Source organism: Ochotona princeps, chromosome 14, assembly GCF_030435755.1.
Source record: "Ochotona princeps isolate mOchPri1 chromosome 14, mOchPri1.hap1, whole genome shotgun sequence".
NCBI classification, from domain to species: Eukaryota; Metazoa; Chordata; class Mammalia; order Lagomorpha; family Ochotonidae; genus Ochotona; species Ochotona princeps.
This window is the reverse complement of record NC_080845.1, coordinates 16,387,513-16,412,488: the sequence shown is the minus strand read 5'-3', so window position 1 is coordinate 16,412,488 and position 24,976 is coordinate 16,387,513. Positions and strand designations below refer to the sequence as shown.

Sequence of the window (24,976 nt, the reverse complement as noted above, 5' to 3'; positions counted from 1 at the left end):
GGGCGGACCTTTAGTGCTAGATGCCTTGGGGCACTGACAGCTCAGCTTTCCCTGGGCTGTGGGGTTGGAAGTTGACCAGTCACCTCCCAAGAGGGTGATGAGGGTCCTGGCTGAGTGGAGGTGACACTGCCCCAGAGACAGCCAGGACTTGTCCAAGGCCACACAGCACTGGGAGGCAGCCCAGACCCCAGACCCTGGAGCCCAAACCAAAAGCAACTCATTCCATCTTGCTCCCCTGAGTGTCCACTCACTGGATACAGAGGCAAGTGCAAGGTCGAAAGAGTTAGAGGGGTGGGGCAGGTAAAGACCTTGACCAAGGATGCCCAGCATGTTCCTGCAGGAGCTGGGTGCAGCTCTGGGGTCCTCTTTCAGCCAGGGCCAAGATGCTACCTGCTGCCCCATTCCTGTCAAGGGCAAGAGGGAGAATGTCACCCCTGCCCCCGGCCTTGCCCCTGGCACACCCTCCCTCCAGCGTGGGACTAGGTCTCCCTCCAGGAGAAACTAGGAGCTGCCAGAATCTTTGTGCATCTTGTGGCAGGTGGAAATAGATCGCTTCTTTTTCATCAGCTGCCCAAATAATACAGGACGACTTCCAAAAGTTCATGGCAAATGGAATGTGAAAATGAATTTATTTTTGTGTAAAACGAACAATTGAAGTCTATATTTTTTAGAATATATGCTTACCATGAACTCTCTGAAGCTCCCTCACAATTTGACACTTTTTTCTTTGCTGCCTGGGCTTCAAGCCTGTGGGTCTCCCAACCAGATCTGCCTCCCCCATTAGGAGCACTGTGGTTCCTGCGAACCTGGAGCTTTGGTCTGTGATTAGGATGTAAGATGCTAGCTGCTCCCACTGCGCCCTTGCATGCGGGGAGGCCTACCTGAGAGTTTGCATAACAAGTTGTCTTCCAAGGGAAGCAAGTTGGCCCATCTCTGTTAGTCTTGCTGAGTGACCAGGGGGAATCCTATCTCTCTCCCCTCTGTTAGGGCATCAGAAGAGCTCTCTCCTTAGCAGTGACCTTAGGACCACTGGGTGCCTGAGCAGGGCACAGCAACCGGCTCTGTAGACCTGCCTGGTCCTGTTCTGTGTGGTCCTGGGTCGGGCACGAGATCACCTGGCAGAGGTTGCCAGGAGTTGTACCTACCAAGCAAGGCAGTGCAGTGGGAGCATGGGGCGGGGGCGTGGTGAAGTTGAGCTGGGCCCTCGGTGAGCAAGACTTGGAGCCCAGAAGCCGCACAGAAGCCACACGCCTGTAGAGGAGGCCAGGCAAGGCCTTACTCATTGGCATTGGCACGCGCTTGCGCTGTGTGCAGGCCGCATCCCCTTGGGGATTGGGCTGAGGGCCTGATGCTCTGGGATTATTTGTGTGCAATGAACAAAGGCATTTGATTCTTAAAAAAACCCAGTAGTCCTGACTACTGAGCCAGGCTCCCCATGGTGATGCAGACGCCTCCTGCAGGGGCTGTGAAGGCTGTGGGCTGGAAAAGCACAAGGTGGCTTTGGATTGAAGCTATTTTCTTTATCCAGCCATCCATTCATCAAGTTGTTGATCCAGCATCTTGTAGGTGCCTGGTGCTGTGCGACCTTTGGCAAGTCACTTACCCTCTCTGGGCTGTTGTTGATCTCTCGAAAATGTGGATATGATGCCAGCTGTTTTCAGGGATGTGCGGGCTCAGTGAGATGGGGGAGGTCATGTACCCTGTGCAGGAATGTGGGTCCCGGGGCTGTGATGGGAACTGGGGGGGGGGGGCATTGTTGTATCACCAGGGCTGGGTGTTTCTGGGCCCAGTGTCACAAATGCTTAGAGGGTTGTGCTCTGGGGATCCTGGAATGGGGCTCTAGGTAGGACCATCTCACCTGCCCCACCAGTGCCTCCTCTGAGTTTCTAGGGGGATTCTTCATTCATTTTCTTCTAGTAGCCCCAGCCCAGGCCCCAGCTGGAGGATCATCTTGTAGTGTTTCCAGGGCCTTCACATTCAGAATTTGGGTCCCAGGTCTTGGGAACCCACCCCCTTTCCCCGACAGCATGTAGAACCGAGGAGGACTGATGGCTGTCTGGCTTGGCTATGGGGCAGACTCGATGGTGTGAAGTGTGCCAACTGCATCAGGACACAGCGGTGGTGGTGGACAGGGCACAGGGATGTGGGCAGTGTTGGAGGCACCAGCAGGGGTTGCAGGATATCACAGGTTCATGAGGAATGACAGGAAGCCATCAACACTCACAGCCCTGGGATCACACACAGCTCAGTGGGAGCATCCCAGCGGGAGGGAGCACCTAACGGGGCCAGGGGCATGTGCCCTGTGGGCTGCCGCCTGGCTCACTGGCCACACACAGTCAGAAGCTCCAGGGCAAGGAAGCCAGGGAATGTGGTTGCTTTGGGGTCAGCTTCCCAGAACCCTGAAACACTCATCTGTGGGTATATGCAGCTGATTTCAGTGGGGCTTCACATCCTCTTCCACAACCAGATACAAGTCAGGGCCCAGGTCTGGCCTTGACAGGAACCCTGACTTTCTATGGTTGCTCTGAGAGTTTTGATGCCCCCCTAATCCTTGCCTACCTCCAATGGGGCACAGGCACCGAGTAGGGGTCCGGAGACTAAGAGTCTAGTGTGCCCAGATCCAAAGCCCAGGCCTGCAAAACCTCTCCTTGCCTCCTGCCAGGGGAGATGCAAGCAGGGACTCCCTGCCGCCCAAGGGCTGGGATTCCCTCTTGGAGGCCAGGACCCCGGGGGAAGCCTGGAATGGGGAACTGCTGTTTGCTGCTCTATTTGTGTGTGCCTCTGGCCCAGCCTGCAGCCCCACTCCCCTCCCTGCCCCCAGCCCCAGGCGCTGTCAGAGGCCCCGTTGTTTGCAGAGTGGAGTGGAAAATCCCACCCCAACCTCCTTGTGAATCATCCCGGAGTCTCGCTCTTGCTGCAGGCCCTGGAAAGAAATGGCAGCGTTTTTCCACTGCCTGGGAACAGGCAGGGGGGCGTGGAACAGGGGAGAGGGGGCGGCTGTGAACAAAGTCAGCTCTGATGGGAAGGAAGGGTCAGGCCCGTGGCTGCAGTGGGATGGCCAGGGAGGCCTGGCCTAGGGCTGGGGCCGGCCTGTGGGCTGACATCAGCATCCCGGCCTTGGGTTCCGACTGGCACTTTGCAGTCTGCTCTGCAGATGTTAAGGATGAGGTCAGACTCCAGCCTGGACGCCCCCACTGCTGGGGCAGAAGGAATGCCAGGAGGGAGTGTCCGGGCCTCTGCAGCTGTGGCCTGGACCTGGGTCCAGCAATGGAGGCACACCCTGTGGAGTTTTCCCTCCCGTGAGGTACAGACCAGCATTTGGCCCTTCCCCTGGGCCTTGACCTTCTTTTCTGTGAGATGGGCACAAGCCTGCCGTTGGTCTTGTTGACCTCGGGGAGGAGCTGCCTGTCTCGCCTGCCCCTAGAGCTCAGGAAATGCCAGCGCCAGTGCCATCCTAGGAGGGGGAAGGTGCCTGCTTAAGACCACACACCTGCAGTCGGGGGTGCACCTGACTAGCAGGACCACTGGGAAGCTGCACAGGCGAGAGCAAGCCCAGAGGTCTAGACCCTGCCTCATGTTGGCCGTGTGTAGCCTCCACAAGCCAGTTGTCTCTCTGTGGTTCTCCTGTGATCCAAGGGTACGGTACACCCGATGGGGAGGCTTTGCCTCAGCCCCCCGTGATTCTCTTGGCCTCTGGGCCACTTGGTGGGAGAGCACTGGGCCGAGGAGAGCCTTCTAGGAAGAGCCACCTTCTACTGCATCCCCAGGCCAGCTGTGCAGGAAGGAGCACGCTGACTTGGGGGATCTCTTGGGAAGGTGCCTAGCAGAAGCAAGAGCTAGCATTCTTGGAGCTCGAACTGTGTGCCAGGCCCCAGGATTAGCACTTTTTTTTAAAATAGATTATCTGTCAGCGACGTGCTATACTTATCCTCCTCTCACACTTAGGGAAAGCACAGCTGGGAGACTGGATGTCACTTATCCAGAGTCACCAAGCCAGAAGGTGGGCGTGGCCAGGGAGATCCAGCCTTGCCCCCCACCAAGGGTATTCACCAACTGTGCAGTCATCCCCTGCTTTCACCAAAGCCCACTGGGGGAGGACACGGGGCTAGCCTGGCTCCAAGTCCTGAACCTGCAGAGCTGGACATGGGGCCAGAGGCAAACTCTTACTCCTCACCCACGCAGCCCTTGAGTGCAGGTGGAAGGGGGCTGCTCAGCGTCTGCTGGAACTTGCAGTCTTTCCTCCCTCCACCCAAGAGCCCTCATCCCCCTCCTTGTCCCTCCCACCAGTGACCTGAGGCCCCAGTACCCATATCTGCCTGTCTGGATCTCTGCTGTGATTTTTATTCACGGGCGAGCAAGCACGTGGCGTTTGCAGGTCAGAGTTGTGAGCAGAGGCTGCCCAGTGTGAGAGCTGGATTAATTACCCTCCAAAGCATCCCGGGTTTTTAACATTGATTTGCTCTCTGAGCAAGGAACCTGGCATCTCCTTGATGGTGATTTGAAACAAATGAATTCCCCAGGCCTCACACCTCCTCAAAAGCCTGGCTGCCTCTTACAGTTTAAACTCAGGGCTTCACCTCAGTTGTTGGCGTTCATGCTCCGTAGCTCCTCTGTGGGGTAGCTACTGGATCCGCTTTTTTTTTATGTTTTTTTAATTTTTTGTTGAAAAGCAGATTGACAGAAGAAGGACACAGAGAACAAGATCTTCCATCTACTGGTTCACTCCCCAAATGGCCACAATGGCCGGAGATGAGCCTATCTGCAGCTGAGCCGACTCAAAGCCAGGAGCCAGAAGCTTTTTCTGTGTTTCTCATGCAGGTGTAGGGCCTCGAGGCTTTGGGCCATCCTCCTCTGCTTTGCCAGGCCATAAGCAGGGAGCTGGAGCAGCCAGGGGAAAAACCACCATCCATATGGGATGCTGGCACTTGGAGCTGGAGGATTAGCCAGTTGAGTCAATGCATCAACCCCGTGGACACATTTTAAATGGAGGGCACCTGCACCCCAGATGGACAGGTGGAACGAATTCCGAGTTCCTGACTATTGGTGGTAAAACCAGGATTTGAGCAAAGGTCAGCTCACGGCCTTATAACCTCCCTTGCTGCGTGAGTGGCAGAGTTATCAAGCTGGACAGATGCTCCCTAAGTGTCAGTGCTTCAGGATTAGGCCTTTCTTTTGTGAGAAGTAGGGAGCTACGGGAGATTGTTGAGCAGGGAATGAACCCTGTTAGGGTGAATGAGTCTCTGTGTGGAGGGAGGGAGACCAGGGAGGGGTCTGCTGTGGATTTTTCTGCAAGAGGTACTGGGAGTTGCGATGCCTTTACCCGTAGGTGCCTATTTTAGAGGCCGAGTGGCCGAGGACCCTGCTGTAGCTCAGCTGGATACATGGTAGCAGAGTGTCTGAACCAATGCTGTGTGGTTCCGAACCTCGGCTTGGGCTGGACCTGCTGCAAGTGCTTGCTGTGACCTTGGCTCAGTCCCTTCTCTTGCTCCGGCTCTGCAGAGAACTTGGCAGAGCTGAGATCTCCTGCTGTTTGGTTTTATCAAACATTTGGCTGAGCCTGGGGGAAAGACCGAGATGACTCACATCCCTTTGGTTCCCTTGGGGAGCCCAGGCTTCTATAAGAGAAGTTATTACCAGGCTTCTAAGAAGGTTTAGAGAGTGGTCTTTCAAATGGGGGGGGGGGGGCATGCAAGGGTATAGGGAACTGACCAGGAAACACACCCTGGAGGAGGTGATGTATTAGCTGACGGATAACAGGTGCAGGCATCTGAATTGAAATCTCCAAAGGGTATGAGTTGCTCAGGGCAGGTGGACCCCAGGGGATCCCCTTTCTCAGCCCTGGGGTCTCCATGCCCAGAGCTCAGGCAGGATTGTTGAATGGCTGCTGGAGCACATTATCGCTGCCACTGGGTAGCACTGTCTCACACTGTCTTTGTGCTTTCTCTCCAGGGTCCCCCGGGGCTGCCTGGGATGCCCGGCCCCCCTGGTGCCCGAGGGCCGCGGGTAAGTGAATGCATATTGTCCCTTGTTGCTCTGGTTGGCCTGTACCCCATCGCCCCCTTGTCTTGGAGGGTCATCCAGAGGCCAAGGGCAGCCAGGCAGGCTCTTTATCTTCACCCCTTTGCTGAGCCCCAAAGGGCCAGGTGATCATGCTCATTGTAGGACTGAAGGAGCTGCAGGGAAAATAGCAAGAGCAGGATGAGAGCCCAGGGAGCAAATCCAAGGTTGGCACCCTCGGGAGGCCTCAGGAAGGGAAACCTGCCAGTTTCCCCTGCGGCCCCTGGGTGAACGGCACTGGGCATCAGTGCCCAGGCTACAGCAGCCTTTATCACACTGGGTGCCTAGTGCAACCTGGCCTGTGTCTTTTTAGCTCGGAGCCTAGTGGATGGTTCTGGTTAAGTGATTACTCAAGCTCTTGCCCTCTGCAGGCCTGGGCCCAGAGCCCAGGGGTGTTATCTGGCGCTTCTCCTGCCTTCTGGGCCTCCAGGGAGCCCAGGTCCCTAGCTGGGCACTGCAGAGATATCAGGGACACTGTCAGCCCAGGGGACTGTGCAGCTTGGGCTGGCCCAAGAAGAGACTTTCCCTCCTAGCATCACAGGCACTCCAGGCACTCCAGGCACTCCAACTCAGTTCCCAAAGCTCTCCCATAGTCCCCATCTTCTCTGCCCTGGCTTTGAACATGTGTTCTTCCTAATGCTTGTTCCTTTGCCAGTTTCTCATGGGGGCAAGGCTTAGATGCCACCTCCCCATTCTGATAGGCAGCCCTTCTTAGAGTGCCTGCACTAGTCGACCTGCTGCTCTTGAATTATTTCCTAATTAGAAGTTCTGCTGACCACAGGATTGTTTCCTGGGCTGCACATGCACGAGTTCTTCCCATCTTGCCTGGCCTGTTACAGGGGAGGCCACTGAGGCTTGGAAAGGCTCAGCCACTTGGATCCGGTCAAAGCCTGGACTGAGCCCAGGCAGCCTGAGCTCCCAGCCCCCAAGCTTAGCCATCCCCTGTGCTCCTTTTCTTGTTTTCAGCCTGAAGGCCGGCAGGTATTTACCCCACTGGGTCTCTCCCTTGATGCCTGGTGCAGGAAGCATGATTACTTAACGAATGCTAGTCTGGACATCCCAAACAATTCCACCATGCCTGATCTTAGGCAATTTACTTTCCTTCCGCCAGCCTCAGTTTCCCCATCTATGAAATCAGGGGTAAGACACTTGCAGGCCTCCTCCCTTCCCCCTCCAACCCTTGGTGACTTCCTTTCCCAACCCACCTCCAGGCTCTTGGCTTACCTCACCCCACCCCCACCATCCTGTTCCTAGCCTGGAAATTCCATAGATCCCCAAATTCCAAGCTAATAGAGTGCTGGAAAAAAAAACCCCAGCTGCTCCATGCAGAGGGTATCCCTGGGGTACAGGTTCCCACCTGAGGTCACCCAAAGCTTTGTGCTGGACCCTGCCTCCTCCATACACTCTGAGGGCCAGTGGAGGGATGTGGCGGAATCCCGAGTCCTGCCCCCCCATCCAGCTCTCCCGGGCTGCAACATTTATAGAATTGGTCTGCTTGGCTCTGGGTCAACTATGCGTCTCCAGGCTGCAAAGTAGTGGCTGTGGAGGGCTGGGGAAGCGGGGGTGGGGAGGCAGGGAGCTGGGGTGGCTGAGCCCTATAGCCCACCCTCTGTGGGGCAGCTGGGAGCCTGCCTGGGGAGAGGCAGCCATCCACCCTTGACTTCATACATCCCACACTTGACTGTGGGGGTGCTTGGTACCAGGGACCCCTTCTTCAAACATTCCCCTTTACCTGTGCTCCGTTCCAGCTGAGTTCCATGGTTGAGACCGCAAGAGCCCCCAGAGTTGGGATGGGCCCCTGAGCTCTCCACATTGCTTAGGCAGCACTGGGGCAAGGTTATTTACAGGGGTAGGGAGGGAACTGAGCTGGCATTGCCAAGAGTGATCCGGACGCTGCCAACTTCCCCCAGAGCCAGGAGATGGTGCCCGGTGAGCTGACTGTGCTAGATGCAGGATCTCATGTGGTATTTTAAATTTCCCAGGGGCATGCTCTCTGTTGGACAGTGTTCCTCCTAGGGGCATGGGGAGACCTCGAGGAATGGAACAGCCGGGCTGCAGCTGGAGACTTGGAGGGTGAAGAAGGAAGCAAGTTCACTCCCAACTGGCCCAAGGGACAGGAAGGGCCAGGACCCAGGGGCTGGTGGCAGATGGGAACCAGTGGTGCCCTTGTGGTGCCACTGATTATTCCTACCACAGAAGGACCCTCACTTGGGTCTATCCCGACTTGTGGTGGTTCTGGTTAGGTTGTTAGGCTGGACAACTCAAGTCCAGGACTCTTGGTAGAGAAAGCAGATCTGAAAGGACCCAGCTGTCATAGAGGGGGGATTTGGATATAGCCTGGGAAAATCCAGTGGCATGAATTAGCTCTGGACCCCACTCTCACTTGGCAGCAGCCCTGCTCTATGACCTTGACCAAGTCCATCCTTCCCAGCTGCATGGTCTCTGGAGGGCCCTGCAAGCTGAGGGCTTGGAGTGGTCTGCAGGAGAGCTCCAGCTGCCTACTGCAGCCATGAGCACCAGAAGACATCAAGTGCCCCCCTTTCCTGAGCTCTGGGCTCCAAGAGCTCCTGCGAAAGTTGACCAAGGGACTCCGAAAGATTTGCTGGGAGAGAGGGCTTTTCAGCCAGGCCTCAGAGGCTCAGTCAGGCTTCTGCTGGAGGGACGAATGGGAAAGACGTGTCTAGTGGTGGGCACAGAAGGAGCCATCAAGAGAGAAGCGAATGGCCAAGTATGGTTTGAGCCTGAGGAAGTGGGAAAGGCTGGGCCAGCCTAGACTGAGAGAGAGTAGACCGGTGACAGGAAACAATCAAGGGCCTATGCTCCAGGGTCAGAACTCTGTGAGCACTGGCCTCCTACCTCCAAGGGGTAGGAGGAATAAGAGCACCAACTTTTAAGATGATGAGATAAAGGGAGGAGCCATGTGCAAGGTGCATCCTTGGAGGCAGGGGGCACCCATTGTAGGCTGTGTAGCTGGAACCTTGCTATTGTGGCTTGCTTGGGAAGAGGATGCCCCACCAACAGACAGGAGGAAGGCACCTGTGTTGGACATAGGATGGCTTCCATCTTCTCATCTTCTTGTTTCTTTCCCTGGACAGGGTCCTCCTGGGCCTTATGGAAATCCAGGCCTTCCTGGGCCACCTGGAGCCAAGGTGAGTATTGCTGTGGAGTCTGGCCTTAGATGGGTCTGGGGTAGAACCATGTTTGAATACCTGCTGGTGCTCCTTACAGGAAGGGGCTTTGCTAGTCAGGCTGGATGTCTCCTGGGCCATACTGAGGAGTCTCAAGTTCCAGGTGGGAGAGAGGGAGAGGAGGATGGCTAGGACCTCACCCCTCCATGGGGCTAGGAAATGTGTTAGTGCAGAAGGGAGGTTCTTGAATGTCACACCCAGGAGGGTGTAAGGTTGACACTGCTTGCACTGTGTACCCTGGGGAATTTTTGGCCTGGAGAGGGAGGTGGCAGGATAGAGTTTTGGGAAGGTCACTAGATGCCAAGAGCAGGATGGGTAACTGGTAGGGTCCAGAGACCAAAGAATATGAGGACAGAGGAGGCCAGCCTACATCCATGTTGGGATGTAGAGACAGTGGGGCAGACAGCATGCTGAGGGATTTGGCAGCTCTGGTGGCAGCCTGGGTGACTGATTCAGAGGAAGGCCTAAGAAGATTTTGTGTTGGGGAAGCTGTGGGTCAGCCAGTGATCCATCATTCTGGACAGGTATTCTGAACTTGGGAACATTGCTGACCTGGAGACAGAGCCTGTGGGTATGAACAGCTGGGATGCCTTCTCTCCCAGGGAGCCCTCTTGCAGGCATCCAGTACACCTTTGGTGAGATCACAGTGGCTGGTGCTGTGCTGCTATATGCTGACGCCGGCCTCTGGGCTCCTGGGTCATTCCTGGAATGCAGGCCTAGCACAGGATTGGCTGGGGTGATGTCTGGTGTGAGAGGCTCAGAAGGCCAGGAGGAAGCTCAGGGAGTGGCTGGAGAGATGGAGGAGGGGATGGAGATGCTGGAATGGAAGCCAAGGGAACAGCAACTGGGACTATGTGGGACACTTGGGTGGGCCAGCAAGAGCAGAGGGGTGCCATATAGGAGGCTGCCCAGTCCAGCCTGTGCTGTCTGTCAGGTAACCAGGGTGAAGAGAACATCTGACCTTCCCTTGGGCCAGGTGCAAGGTCATGATTTGCTAAGTCAACTGCAGGGTCACTAATTGGCCTTCCTTCCCACCCACCAGTGTGGTGTTGGTAGCCAAAACCAGCTACTGTGTCTTCATCTTCCATTGTTCGGGAGTCACCTACTATGTGGCCTTCTCGGGGAAATCAGCCAGTTAGGACCTGCATAGGTGGCATGGAGCCAGCCCTTGGTCCAGACCAGCTGCCGTGCAGTCATCTCTTTTAGCATTGTCTACTCTCCAGAGCCTATGGCTTTGTGGGATAAAATTCCCTCCACCAATTTTGGGGTTTAGGTAGGCAGGTGGGGGAGGATCAGGAAAGGGTGCAAAAGCAAAAATGTGGTTCCTGACTTTCCAGAGTGAAAGGTCACAGGTTTTAGGTGACCTGCTAGGATTTGACCCCAGCCATGGGAGGGCAGGACAATGGGTCCTGGGATGTGCCAGTTGGAGGAGCTTTGCCAGAGCTCCACAGCAGGTGCAGGCCAGAACCAGGCGATAACCAGATCTGCCTCCAGAAGCCCATGGCTGTACCCGGGTACCATCAAGAAGAGGGCTCATCAGCTTCCACATGGTGCCAAGAACTTTGAGAAGGAGTCACAGAGGCTGGAGCCTTGGGAGGCAGTGTGGGCTGAGCTCAGGGCTCAGGGTTGATTCTGCAGATGGATTCAATCATCCACTGCCTGGAGAGTCACAACCTTAGGAGGATGCAGCACTTGGGGGAACAGACTGTGCAGCTCGAGGGCCCAGGTTCCAATGAGAACTCTGTCACCTCCTAGTTCTGGGATCGTGAGAAAACCATGTGTGTCCTATGCCTCAGTTTCCTCATCAAGAAAGTAAAGTAATAAGCATTGCTGCCTGCCTTTGGTTGTCTCAAGGAGTAGCAGTCATTTTGTGGCTGTGGTGCTGTCCTGGGTGAAGTGCTGCCTGAGGGCCAGGAGGTCAGCGTGTGCAAGGTGCTGGAAGCTCAAAGGGCACAGACAGGAATGGCCTCTGATCTTGAGGGGTGCGCAGGCAAGCAAGCGAAAGAGAGAGAGGCCAACCACTGTAGTAGATGTGGGGCCAAGCTGAGTAAGAGGGTTTTAGGATTCACCATGACAGGTTCAGAGTCCTTGGACACCTGACAAGGTATGGTGTTCACCAACACCTGTGATGCTGTCATCCTGTAGGTGTGCAGGTTCAAGTCTCAGCTGCTCTACTTCCAATTCAGTTCCCTGCTGATGTGCCTGGGAAGGCACCTGGGAAGATAGCCCAAGTGCTTGGAACCCAACCATCCATGTGTGAGACTCAGCTGGAGTTCCAGGCTCCTGATGTTGACCTGACCCAGCCCTGGCCATTGCCGACGTTTGAGGATGAAAGACCTCTCTCTCTGTCTTCTTCCCTGTCTCTGTAACATTGCCTTTCAAGTAAATCAGTCTTTAAAAAAGAAAAGGGGCTGCTATGATGGTGTTGGCAGGCTAAACCTCTACCCGAAGCACTGGCATTCCATATGGGCACCGGTTCTAGTTCTGGCTGCTTCACTTTTGATCCAGCTCCCTGTTTATGGCTTGGGAAGGCAGCAGAGACTGGTTGATCTGAACCCAGGAGCCAAAAACTTCTTCTGGGTCTCCCATGTGGATGCAGGGTCCCAAAATTTGGGGTTATCCTCTCCCCCATGGGAGGTAAATGCTAATTATTATGGCTTTCTCAGGTTTAGTGGAGCAGCCGGGACATGAACCAGCACCCATATGGGAACCTGGGCACTTGGAGGTGGAGGGTCAACCAGTTGAGCCGTTGTGCTACCCTCTGCCTGTCCCCCACCTCATTTCCACTTCTATAAAGAGAAATGGTAACAGGTCCTCTCACACAGGATTTTCTGAAGGTTATGCTACGTGTGTATGTGTGCATATCTCCAAGGTATATGTCAGCACATTAATATTCATTGATTGCATGCTTTGTGTGTAAGAACTGAGCGAATATGGAGCTATTATTTAATTAGCAATCACCTTCTAGCAAAGTTGAGCTAATCATGCTCCCACCAGCCTTATAGGACTATGTATTAGGAAGAAAGCCAATCATTACTGTTTCATTGATTGTCCCCACAGGGTGGGGATTGTCCAGCCCTAGCCTGAAAACTCATTTGGACTGGCCCTGCCAAGGCAACCGCAGGCGGGACTTGACATTCAATGAATCTATAGCAGGCTGATTTTTAAGTTAATCATATTGTGTGGCCTGTGAATGATGTTATAAATACCCAAATGGTCCCTTGGCAGACAAAGGTTTCCCGCCCTGAGAGATGAGTTGGTTTCTCATGTCTGTTTTTCATTTTTACTTTTCCATTCATGATTTTTTTTTTGAGGTTGGGAATGTTGTCCTTTGTTATTAATTTGTAGAAATTATTCCTGTTTACATGTTGAAGTTATTAAAACCTCATCCACCTTACAGGTTATTGTTTATTTATTAGCAGTATCATGATGACCTTCGTGAATGGCAAGGTGATAACCCTTTTTCAGATGAGCCATAGTAATTAGCATTTACCAGGAATTTAGAATATGCCAGATAATTTGGAAGGGCTCAGCTGAGCTGTAAGCATGTGCCTCTTTAGCTTGCTGTTATACTTAGAAATTCCTTCCCATTTTGAGATCGTGTAGATATTCACGTTTATTCACGGACATTTCATAACATCCTCTGAACACTTAATTTTTTAAAGGTTAGTTACAGAGACAGAGAGAGAGATATTGAGAGAGATATTTTTCATCCACTGGTTCACTTTCCAAATGACTGCAGAGACTGAAGCTAGGCTGGTCCAAAGCCAGGAGCCAGGAGCTTCTTCCAGGTCTCTCATGTGGGTGCAGGGACCCAGCTCCTGGGCCATCCTTCACTGCTTTCCCAGGTGCATTAGCAGGGAGCTGGACCAGAAATGGAGCAGCCGGGACTTGAACTGGTGCCCATATGGGAGCATTGGCCTTACCCATTGTATTAGCCACTGGCAATTTTTAAAAAATTTCTTTTTAGAAAGATTTGCTTTCTTTATGGGAGAATGAGTGACAGAAAGAGGCAGAGAAAGAGAAAAAGAGAACTTTTGTCTGCTGGTTCACTCCTCAAATGGCTGTGATATTTGGGGCTGGGCCAGGTCAAAGCCAAAAACTTCACTGTGGTCTCCAACTTGGGTGCAGGGATATAAATGCTTGGGCCATTTTCTGCCCCTTATCTAGGCACATTGCAAGGAGCTGGATTGAAAGCAGGGAGCTGAAACCCTTGCTCTGATATGGGATCTAGCATCGCCATTAGAATCTTAGTCCGCTATGTAACAACACTGCCCATACCATTAATTTTTTAAAACAATTTATTCACTTTAATTTGAAAGGCAGATTTACAGAGAGAAGGAGAAACAGAGAGGGATCCTTCATCTGCTGGTTCATTTCCCACATGGCCACAATAGCCAGAGCTGAGCTAATCCAAAGCCAGGAGTTAAGAGCTTCTTCCTGGTCTCTCATGTGGGTTCAGGGACCCAAGGACTTGAGCCATCTTTTGCTCTTTTCCCAGTCCATAAGCAGGGAGCTGGTTTGGAAGTGGAGCAACTTGTACCAGAACCAGCATCCATTTGGGATGCTGGTGTTGCGGGTGGAGGATTAGCCTGTTAAACCACCTCACTGGCCTTCCTACCCTTAACAATGTTAAACCATTTGAAATGAATCTTAATTGGGGGTGGAGGTAGATAGGAGGGAGACACTATCTCTCAGTCCCAGAGTTAATCAGTTATGAATCAACTTTCCCCCATGGACTGTCATGTGACAGAGCAGGATCTGTGCTAGGCCAGAGCATGATGCTTTGTTGCTCTGCTATAGACATGAATACTAGTAAAATACTCTCTTATTATCGCTTCTTGGCCTTTTGGCTAAAATCAAGTGTAAAACACTATCTTCAATGACATTTACTTTTCTCTTCCTATGTCTCCCCTCCCTTCTTCTTTTAAAATATTTCTGGCTATTTTTCTCCCACATAAACTTTATGGTCATCTTGCAAATTTCTTAGAAAAAATAACTCTTGAGATTTTTATTGGAATTGTGTTAGATATAGACATTAATTTGTAAAGAATTAATATTTTTAAAATGTTACATTTTGTTCTCTACAGACACAGCGTGTCTTCCCATTTGCTTGTTTTGGGAATGTCTCTCAGGAAGCTTTTTATAGGTTTAATTGCATAAGCCCTTCATGTTTCTTATTAAGCTCATACCTAGAAATTTTACATTTCTGTTGCTGTTATGAATAGAATATTTTCCCCATTATGTTTCCTCACTGCCTCTCAGCTGTTGAGGGGAGATATGGGTTTTTACATTTTTGTGCTGTCTGTGTTTAGTTTATAATTATCCTCCCACACTGAATTATCTTACTAGTTCTAATAGCATTTCTGTTAGCTTCCTGTATTTTTTTTTTACATAGGCACTTACATTGCTTGTAAAGAAAGACTTACTGTTGTTTCTTTTTCCCTCGAAAGTTGGTAGTTTTTATTTATTTTTCCTGCCTTATTGCGTTAGCCTGGAATTCCGAACGCATGAAATAGTCACGGTGATAGCCGAGATCCAGCAGATCTTCAGAGGAAGTTCTGGGGCCAGCTCTGACCCTATCCTGCACTCCCTGGGGACTCCTCAAGCGCTGTTCACTCCTCAGTGAAGTGTGAGACACTTGCTCTGGATTAACCCTTACTGTGTATTGCTGATTAGATATGTCTCCATAGGGGAGGCGTTAGCCCAGGATTTCCCCACCTCTGTAGTGTGTCTCTCCTTTGTCTCAGCCCCTCAGTTACCCAGAGCCCTTTCTTTCTTCCACACTGCAACCCTGTCTTCAGGAAAGGGTACTTAGCATGTAGTGCGTTAATCCATTGCCTGCAACATTGGCATCCCTTGTGGGTGCTGCTTCCAGTCCTGGTTGCTCCACTTCCAATCCATTCCCCTACTAATGGCCTGGATAGCAGTAGAAGAAGATCCAGGCAATGGACTCTTTCCATGTATGTGGGAGACTCAGATAAAGCCCAAGGGCCATTGTGTGCCCATTGTAGGAATATACCAGTAAATGGAAGATTTCTCTCTCTGCCTCAGTTTCTCTTACTCTCTGTAACTGTCTTTCAAATAAATAAATAGTTTTTTTTTTTTAAAAAAATGTAGAATGTATCTTCCCTTCTGTCTTCTAGTGCTACCCTACCCCACTCTATTCCAAGTAGAGCCCACTGTTCCTCACTGAAGGAGGCTAGTGGTTTGCTTGAGGACACACAGGGTTGTTGGCTGGAGGGGTGGGTCTGGTGAGCAGATTCTTGTCCTGGCTGTGATGTAAATGGCTTAAACGCTTGTTAGACCTTCTATCTTCCTAACTTCACCCCTGGAGGAATTTGCAGGGTCTGGTTGGGGAGACAGCCAGTCTTCTCCATCCCAGAAGTCATCCCTTCTTCACCCATCCAGGAGTACCTTGAGCCACCCTGGGGCTGTGGCTTCAACTGGGTCCTCCTTGTCTTTCTGTTATTTCATCCTTGTCACTGTCCTCCAAGGAGAGCTCTGCTTTTCACCAGGGGAAAGACCTCCCTGCCATCCCAGCTGTCTTCCAGGGAGGGCTCTGTCCTCCATCGGGGAAAGTCCTCCCTGCCTTTCCCGTCTTCCAGTGTCACTACAGCACATTGCAATGTCAGGATCTTGGGCTCAGAACCCAGGCAGGTTGCCCGCCTGGACAAACGACTGATCCTGGCTAAGCCTTCATTTCCTCTGCTGTAAAATGGGGTTAGTGATAGCTGCTGCCTCATAGGCGTGAAGGATTAAATGGATGAATATGTGCGTCCGCAGCTTAGAAATCATTCCAGAAAACCTAGTGCTTATTATCATCACTCGCTTTTCCATAAATGTGGGACTGTCTCCATTTCTGTTCTGGTCTTTCTTGTGTTCATCAGATAATTTGGCTTGTAACATATTTTAATAAATATTGTCCCTACGGGTGGAGGGCTTGGGCAGGGTTTTATGTTCTAAGCACTGTGCTGGCTACTGAGAATACACAGGGAAATTCAAGAACTCTCAAAATACCCTGGACCAGGGAACAGATCTGCCATTGCTTTGGAACTCAGTTTCCCCTTTGTGTAAAGTCACAGAGTAGGATGCACCAAGACCTACCTCTGAGAGCTTGTTAAGCCCAGCTCATCTGGTAGCTGCAGTGTGAGATGGGCCAGGGTGGTATGGAGAAGCTTCTGCCCTTTTTTGGCCATTGGAATCCTCAGTAGCCCTGGGCCTGGTCTTGCACCATGGACATAAAAGGCATTGAGCTGGCCGTGTGAGCAGCAGGGGTGAGAGTTGTCCATGAGGGGCAGCTGTGGTGCCAGGTAGATCCGGAGGTAGCCTCAGTGAAAGTGACCTGGGAGGCCCAAGCAGATAAGAGGGGAGTCCTGGGGACCGGATGAGGAATTGCTGGCCTTCATCTGGGAGGCTTGGGAGCTTTAGGAGTAAGAGGAAGGGATATAAGGGAAGCATCCAGGGTCTCTATTTGCAAATGAGAGCCCTGGGACCCATCTGCTCCTGCCTCTCTGCCCTGCCAGCTCAGCACAGGCTGTGACTGCAAAGCCCCAGTCCTGTCCTTCATGTGCACAAATGGTGACCATGGCTGCCTTTCCCTCTGCCGTCTCCTTCTGGCTCTACATGCACTCACTCTTGAACCAAGCCAGGGCTCTTATGAAGAGAAGGCCCCACTTGTCTTCATTTGTGCATGCTGAGCCAAACCAGCCCCTACCTGTGTCACAGCTGTTGTCCCAGTGCCTAGAAACCTGGGAGCCTAGTGTGTGTGCTGGGTGAGTGGTGTGCATGCTTGTACATTTGCACCCCATTTTCCACATCAGGAACCTGTGTGAGCCCAGAGCAGTCCTAGGCCTTTGTTCCAGAACTTCCAACTTTGGGTTGCTCTGAGTTGGGAATAAGAGGGAGCACAGGGTGAGGTGGAGGTGGGGACATGGATTGGCAGCTGTTAGGAGGCAACATTGGAGCGGACTGACTTTCCAAAAGGGCAACTTTCTGAGTGATCTGGGCCACGAGGAGGGGTCAGACAGAGTCTGCAGATAGAGCGAGCAGACCCTCCCTGTGGGTCTGGCTGGTGGCAGGAGGCCGGAGTCTGGACAGGATGACTGCAACCAGGTGGCAGAGGACATGAACATGAGGAGGGGTTTGGAATTTGTCATCTTGCACTCAGTGGGAGCTATGGAAGGTGTCAGGGCGGGAGTAATGGTGTCCAAGAGGACCTGTCCAGGCATGTGGGTGGGGGCAGATGGGGAGCAGGGTTTCCAGCAGGGTCTGTGGGGAGAGATCATCTCCAGGTGATGCTGTGGCCAAAGTGGAATTGTTTTTGTTTCAGGGACAGAAAGGGGACCCGGGGCTCTCACCAGGAAAGGCCCACGATGGGGCCAAGGTAGGTTCCAGGGACCCAGTGCACAAAGAAGATGGGGAGTAGACAATATAGAACCTGGCACAGGCTGTGGCCTTCCATTTTGCCATGGAGGAAGCCCATGTAGAGAGGTCAGAGTGTGGTGTGACTTTCTCCTTGAACTTGCTCAATGCTAGAGCCAAAGTCGTTTCGGCTGCTTTCTTCCTGGGCAGCAGCCAGCAAAACTGATGGGAGATGTAACCTCCAGACACACATCTTGTGTGTCTTTTTTTTTTTTCTTAGCGCCTGGCAGGGCTTCCTGCACGATCTGCTTGGTGACCTTGGGCATCCAGAAGTTTCCTGGGCATCTGAGCTCAGGGAGTTCTCAGCCGAAACCTTGAGCCCTCCCGGGCCCTCTGAGGCTGCGGTTGTTGCTTGCAGTAGCAAGTTTAGTGGCTTTCTAAAAGGGGACAGGAGTGGGCAGGGCCCACCAGAAAACTTGTTCGCCAAAGAGAAGATGCTTTGGCTGAAGGACCCCATCTGTTCCTGATGCATCCAGCAAGGGAGCTGGAGATGCAGGACAGGTGGGAAGAGGGGAGCCCAGCATCCCTGGCGAGGTTGGCTGGCATCTCGCTTGGCTGTGGTGCCTGGCTGCTCTTCTCAGCTCTCTGTGGCTCTTCTCTATTTTTTCAGGAGCTCATGGCTTCACCTTCTCACTGCTAGTTCCCCTCCTCCCCCATTTAGCAAGCATGTACTGGGTGACCCAGGGTCCCAGGACGCTGTCCCCATATGACTCCCATCTGACCCACTTCATAACCTCAGCACCCTTGGCAAATGGGCCCAGCTTGCAGATGAGAAAACAGAGACCCTTGAGGGATGGCTTGCTGGAGTCAAGGCCCACTGCACCTGTGCCCAGGCTCTGGTCGTTTGTCCCACTCTCAAGTCGAGTGGAGGTGCCCAAGACACCAACTGCCTGGTGCTCATCTTTGCCAAGTAGCAGGAAGGCATCTCAGACAAACCCGGGGAGCACTGCTTGGCATGGCACTGCAGTGTGCCCATCAGAGTTGGATTTAGTACTGGATCTTATTCCCCATGTGGAAGCAGGCTATAGAACCTGTCTCTCTCCTGCTCTCGTCCCCCCAATCCTGTCCTGAGGGCCTCCCTGATCTCCTCTGAGGCCTCCACCCCTCCATGAACCCCATTTGGGGCCAGCAAGGTATGGGAGGTCACTTGCGCCATTTGGTCAGGGTCTCTGCCCCCCAGGACCGCCCTCATCCTCTTTACCCCCTCACCCTCCTGTCTGTGTCTTGCAGGGCGATGTGGGCTTGCCGGGGCTCGCCGGGAATCCAGGACCTCTGGGACGCAAGGTACACTTTGACTTTGACCCCTGGCTTTGCCCAATGGGGACTTCCTGGCAATCCAGGTGTTGAAGCTCACCTGCTTCTCCTGCCCCCATCCAGGCCAGTCCCCTTGGGTTCCAGAAGTATGGGTGGGAGGGAGAGGTGGCTTGGCCTTGGAGTGGGCCTGCATAGCTAATGAGGTATAGCAAGAAGCATCCTTGCTTTGTTCTGCTTGCCCTGGTGGGTGGCCCAGCTGCTCTCAGAGGCCAACCCCCAGGGCACCTGTGCTCTGTCAAGAGCTCTGGCTGCAGAGCAGAGAGGGCCCACATCTGTCCTGCTGCCTCAGCGGCCTTGGAGGTCTGTCTTTGAGCACTGGCCTCCTCCTGTGTATGAAATGGAGAGACAACATCCTTTCCTGGCTCTCCACAGTCTGGGGCTAGATGACCCAGGAGCCAGGCCTGCCTGGGGCTAGCAGGTTGAGGGAGTAGGCGCTCAGGTCATTTGGACCCATCTTTGCCGCATCCCCTCAGTTTGGTCCTGGTCCCTGCAGATAGCTAAGGGGACATGCCTGGATGTGCTGTGTGGGTCTGCAGCCTTTACTATCCCCACTCCCCCAACTCCTTCCTCTCCAACTTCTCCAGCCAGGTCTTCCATCCCTCTAGAGTCTACTCTAGTTGTGCCTACTCCAGGGAGCCCTTCGGGAGTTCCCAGCCCTCAGGTCACTTAGTGCAGCTTAGCTTAGTTGTTTTCAACTTTGAGTCTTGCCCTGCCTGTTGGGAGTGTAAAACCCCTGTTTGTTGCTCTCTCCCTGCTGAGCCTAGCAGGGACCCTGCACATAGCAGGTGTTCAGGAAACAGGAAGGTGCCTCGGGCAGAGGGCTGGCCACTTTTTGCAGGCTCTTCTCCCATTGCTGATGGGTTGTTGGCTAGACACATGGGCTGGGGCCACATCCTAAACTTCTGCCCTGGCTCCCAGCTGTGTCTCCCAGCTGTCCCTTCTCTGGACCATCTGGCTGTCATCTGGATGGCTGCGGTGTTTCCTGTTCCATCCTGCCCCTGCTCCAGGGATCCCTGTGGTACAGGGGGATGAGGAGGACCTCGTCTGCATGCCCCCTCCTTCTCCTGCTCCTGCTGTGCCATGAGCTGGCCATGCCTCAGTGCTTGGAGGTCCCAGGCCCAGGCAGTGAGCTAGGCTGTGAGAGAGCTGAAAACATGATCTTCCCGGCTCTAGGAACACACAGGTATCACTGCTTTTCCCCCTCCCTTTCCCGGCAGGCTCTGGTGATTTCTGATGGATGAGGAGTGAGTGGAAAAGGCTCCTTCCAGTCCCGGCTCATAAAGCAACCAGTGGTGGTCTCGCTCTGCATGGGGCTGGGAGTCCAGCCGAGGTTGGGGGCAATGGGCGCATCAGGCTGAGCCTGGCTCCTACCTGGGGTTCTGAGGCTCCCTGCCCTCAGCAGATGTCCAGGGAGGCCAGGAGCACCCATTCCCAGCGGAGAGGCATCTCTGCTGAGTTAAGGAAAATCTTGCAGCACAGCCAAGACACTTACACTGAGACCTCCTTGCCCAGGCAAACCTGAGGGAATTTGGTCTGTGGCAAGTGGTGTCCCCCTCACAGCTGGTGCACAGGCAGGGCCCCCTGAGTGGGGTGGGGGGTTGGCAGGGAGAAGATGATGGGTAGGTAGCCCTGCAAGGGTTTCTCCTCCCCTAAGTGTCTCTGGTAACACCAGTGGCTGCTTTACCCTGACCCCCCCAGTGTGACTTTTTCTGTGTTGTCTCCATGAGGGTCCCTAAGGGAGCAAGGACATGCATGAGTGAGGTCAGCAGCCTCATTGCTCACCAGCAGGTTGAATCATGGTGCCACTTCAAGGAGATCCCAGTCATCCTATGCATGCATGTACTCACCAAGAAGGTACTCAGTGCCTACTGTGTGCCAGTCACAGAGCTAAACAGAGACAAAAATCCCTGCTCCCCTGCAACCCCCATAACTGGCCTCCTTGTATGGGGCACAGCATAGGTACGAGGCGTGGCTGAAGATGGAAAAGGTTGCAGGGAAAGCACTTGGCAGGGGGGCTTGTGGTGGGCAGGCTGGGAGGGTTATTGGCAAGGGAGAGGAGGCAGAGAGGTTTCTGTCTTGTCACTTCTTTCCAGCCGTCTCTAAGAGTTGGGTGGCCTGTGCCTGTTCTACAGCTAAGAAAACCAAGGTTTCATTTTGACTCAGTCAGGCATCAGTTTTCTAGTTATTCAACAAACATGCATTTGGGTACCAGGCTCTGTGCTGACTCTGGCATTCAGTGATGACTGAGGTCAGTGGCACAGGGACATCCTGCGGTCACAGTGGCAGCTTCTAACCCTGCTGGACGTTAAGAGCACTCTGGGGATTATGTTCCCACTGCTTGGATTTGAACTCAGTGGAACTGAGACAGGGGCCCAGAATGCCAGCAACTGATTGCCGACTGCCAGTCAAGACTTGCAGGCACTGCTGTCGTACTGGAGGACCCTTCTGTGGACTACACAGCTGCAGGGCCAGGGTTTGAACCTGACCTTTAGGCCATTCCTCTCTTGGTAAGGCTGAGAAACACAGCTTCTGCACAAGAGGGTCTCCTCCCTGCCTGCCCTGTGGTGGCTCAGGCTGGATCATCCACAGTCCTAACTCTGTCCCACTCCTGCTTAGGGAGCTTGGGCAAGTGACCTGGGTTGCAATTGGGGTTACTCAAAGGGCTGTCCCTGTTCCGAGCCAAGCATCAGGTTCTGAGCATGCATGTGTGAATGACTGACTGAGGATGCTGGCAGAGAAGCAGCTGAAAGTCTTGTCCATCCTCTCACTACTGGCCGGTTAACCCTTCCACCGCCCCATGTGCACCCTGCACTGATCTGCTTCTCACCCCAGGGACAGTTAGTCAGGCTTGGAGGAAGGAGTACTGTTAACTGGAGACATGGCTGGATATCCCACAGTGCCCAGGACAGCCCCAACCCACCATCCCCCCACCCACAACAGCCCCTTCTTCACCCACAGGGCTGAGCTCAGGAAACCCTGTTGACAGGCAGTGATGGGTTGTGGCACTGCAGCTTAATTAAGCCTGTGCTAGAGAGATGCTCATGTCTTGTGGTCAGAATGCCCATTCTAATCCCGGCTGCTCCATGTTTCTGATTCATTTCCCTGCTAATGCCCCTGGGAGCCAATGGATGATGCTCCGAGTACTTGGACCCCAACCGCTCATGTGGGAGACCTGGACAGAGTTCCCAGCTCCTGGCTTCCACCTGGCACAGATGTGACTGTTGCAACTATTTGAAGAATGAACACCAATGGATGGAGGATCTCTGAATCTCTCTCCATTGCTCTTTTAAATAAGTAAATCTTAAAAAACAGAAGAAGAGCAATTGTGCTGCAGGGGAGTCCTGACTTTGTTCCATCCAAGGGGCAGGGGGCATTTCTTGCTTTCTTGCCCCTCTCTGCCTCTGTGGTGTCCCCTACATCTTCCTCTTCCACGTACACCTCACGCCGCTGCCCCTTGGCTTCGGTCTTCAGATGCCGTCCTCCCCAGAGAATGGCCCCTGCACCTGCAGGCAGAAGTCTCAGCTTGCTTTTCCAACCACCCAGCCTGTCTGCTCAGCTCCTGGGGCCCATGTGCTTTCTACCTGGGGAGCCCTGCATGGTGTCCCTGACTGGAACCAGTGCTCAGAGGTCAAAACCCAACCTGTGCTTCTTTGAGTCCTCACTTGGGGGGCTTCTCACAGTGCTGAACACAAGCCTGGGCTCCGTCCCCACTCACACACTCCTCCCTCCCCTGCCACTGCAGGTATCACCAATGAGCTTAAAGCCAAACTTTGGTCCAACCTCAGACTCTTTCTTAGCACACTGGCCCAGGTAGCTATGACTAACAGGAAGGAGTTGGTACTCAAACTGCCACTTCTTTGTCCTCCTCCCAGCCTGGCTTGACCCTCCCCTTGCCCACTCACCCTCCTGATGCCACCCTAGATGGCCACTCTGGGAGCTGTCCTGAAAGGGAAAGGAGACATCTGGGAATGTTTTTCAAGGCAGAGGGACAGCTCTAGCTGGGGGTGGCACCCCAGATCCATGGAGCCTCTCTGGGGATTTTTCTGCAGGTTCCCCTGCATCGCAGCTTAGGTACCCAGGCCTGCTGGTGTCTCTCCTATTATGTGTCATGTCTCCAGCCCAACCATGGCTCCTCCTTCAAACCTTGGCATACTGTGCAGCCTCCCAGCTGGTGCATCTAACCTGTCCTTGCACCTGGCTTTTCTTCCCTCCACCTAGTATGAGGAAGAGTTCATTCCACTCGCCAGGTGACCTGACTTCTGGGGCATGGTGTCAGTCATTGTTGGGGTAGACACACATCTATGGGATGAGTGAATAAAAGAGCCATACAGAAGTTACACCTTTCTACCCCACCTGTCTCGAGGACCCATGAGCAGGGTTTGGTGTCAGGCATCTGACTGTTGGGGAAATAGGCCTGCACAGGATCATGGAGTATTGCCCTCTTTCATTCTGTCTTCCTGACTACCCAGTGTCGGCGGTAAGCAGCTAAGGTGACTTTGGAGTGAGGACTGTGGAGTGTTAAGAAATGAGGCAATTCCATGCAGCCTGGTGAACCATTGAGTGTGCCTTGGTCCACAGGACCCAGCTCTGCCTGCCCTAAGTGTGATAGCCTCACAGCCGGCCAGGGAGACTGTCTGTAGCAGCAGTGAGGTGATGTCTGGTTTCTCTGTGCTCATTGTAAGCAATGATTAATCTGGCTCCCAAATCAAAATATAGCCTGGATTCTGCTATAAACACAGGTCCTGTGGGGACCCGCCTGCTGGGGGTTCCTGGAGCTCCCTGGGGCATTCTCTATCCCCACTGCCCACCCCCCACACACCCAGCACCATCCAGCTTGTCTCACTCACAGGGAACTGCCTGCGTGGGCATCCACCTTGCCATTGGGGCCCACCTCCTAATTGTAGGGCCCTGGGGAAGATGATGGCCTAGAGTCCCCGCTGGCCTGGGCCCTGTCATTTGAAGCTATTTGCTGGGCCCACGTGGAGGTGCATTGAGGGAGTGTCAGCACCTCTCCCTCCACCGCCCACAGCTTTGCTCAGACACTGTTGTGCCAGGCCAGTTTGCAGGTACCGAGAAGTTCATGGCCATGGTCAAGGGTTTCTGTCAGTCTTTCTGTGGCTACAGAAGAAGCGGCAGGAACCCTCACGGCCCTCCCCCTCTTGAGACTCTGGGGTCCATGTTCTGTGGTCCCCATTTGCTCAGGCAGAGGACCGGCTGAGTGGGGTTCTGAGAGGGCAACCACCAGTGCCAAGTCACACAGCTGGGAGTTCCAGGCTTGGATTGGATCTCAGCTGGGAACAGCCTCTGTGTGGGCCTCCTTTTCCGGCTTTGCATAGAAAATGCTGGCAGAGGTGGTACATGGCCTTGTGCCCTGCAGTGTCCCCACACTGCATTCCCTGGGCTTTCTCATGGTCTCCCTAACAGCGTGCTCCATGTTCTGACTCCTGTTTTTCCCCCTGACCCTCACCCATGCTGTTCTTGTCCTGTCCTTGGGCTTATAAACCTGCTGAGCATGCTTCCTTCAGGGCCTTGGCATTGCTTTGAATGCTTGGCCCTGAGGCTCCAACCCATGTCCCATCACCCACTGGGGCATCTCCCTGGAGGGCGGCACCCTGCAGCCACCACCCTTCTCTGGGCTGCCCTGCCCCATGCCCTCATGACTTTATTTCAGAGTTTTCAGCACTTCCAACTGTTCATTTTTCTCTTTCTAAATTTTTCTCTTTAAGTAAAAAGCAATGCATAACCTACAGTTTGCTGCCTTCACCTTTCCTAAGTGTGCAGGCTGGCAGAGTTAGATGCTTTCACCTGATTGTGTGCCCAGTTTCTGGAATATTCCTGTTTTGCACATTTGAAACTCGGCATGCATTCAGCATTTCCCCGCCTCTCCTTGCATCCATGCCAAATGTTATATTTATGTTTATTTGAGCTTTCATAGCTCCTTAATAAGAATGTAAACTGCCATTGTGATGGAGGATGTTGTCTGGCTGTCTGTT

At 53.3% G+C, this 24,976-nt stretch overlaps 1 protein-coding gene across 1 annotated transcript in view; it reads left to right on the top strand.

Annotated features, from left to right (window-relative positions):
• COL27A1 (collagen type XXVII alpha 1 chain) overlaps positions 1–24,976 on the top strand; it is a 115,970-nt gene that overhangs the window by 12,936 nt on the left and 78,058 nt on the right. Inside the window, exons 4-7 of the mRNA XM_004594944.2 lie at positions 5,950–6,003; positions 9,153–9,206; positions 17,578–17,631; positions 18,900–18,953. Coding sequence (XP_004595001.2) covers positions 5,950–6,003; positions 9,153–9,206; positions 17,578–17,631; positions 18,900–18,953 — 216 coding nt within the window. The remainder of the gene's footprint in view (positions 1–5,949; positions 6,004–9,152; positions 9,207–17,577; positions 17,632–18,899; positions 18,954–24,976) is intronic.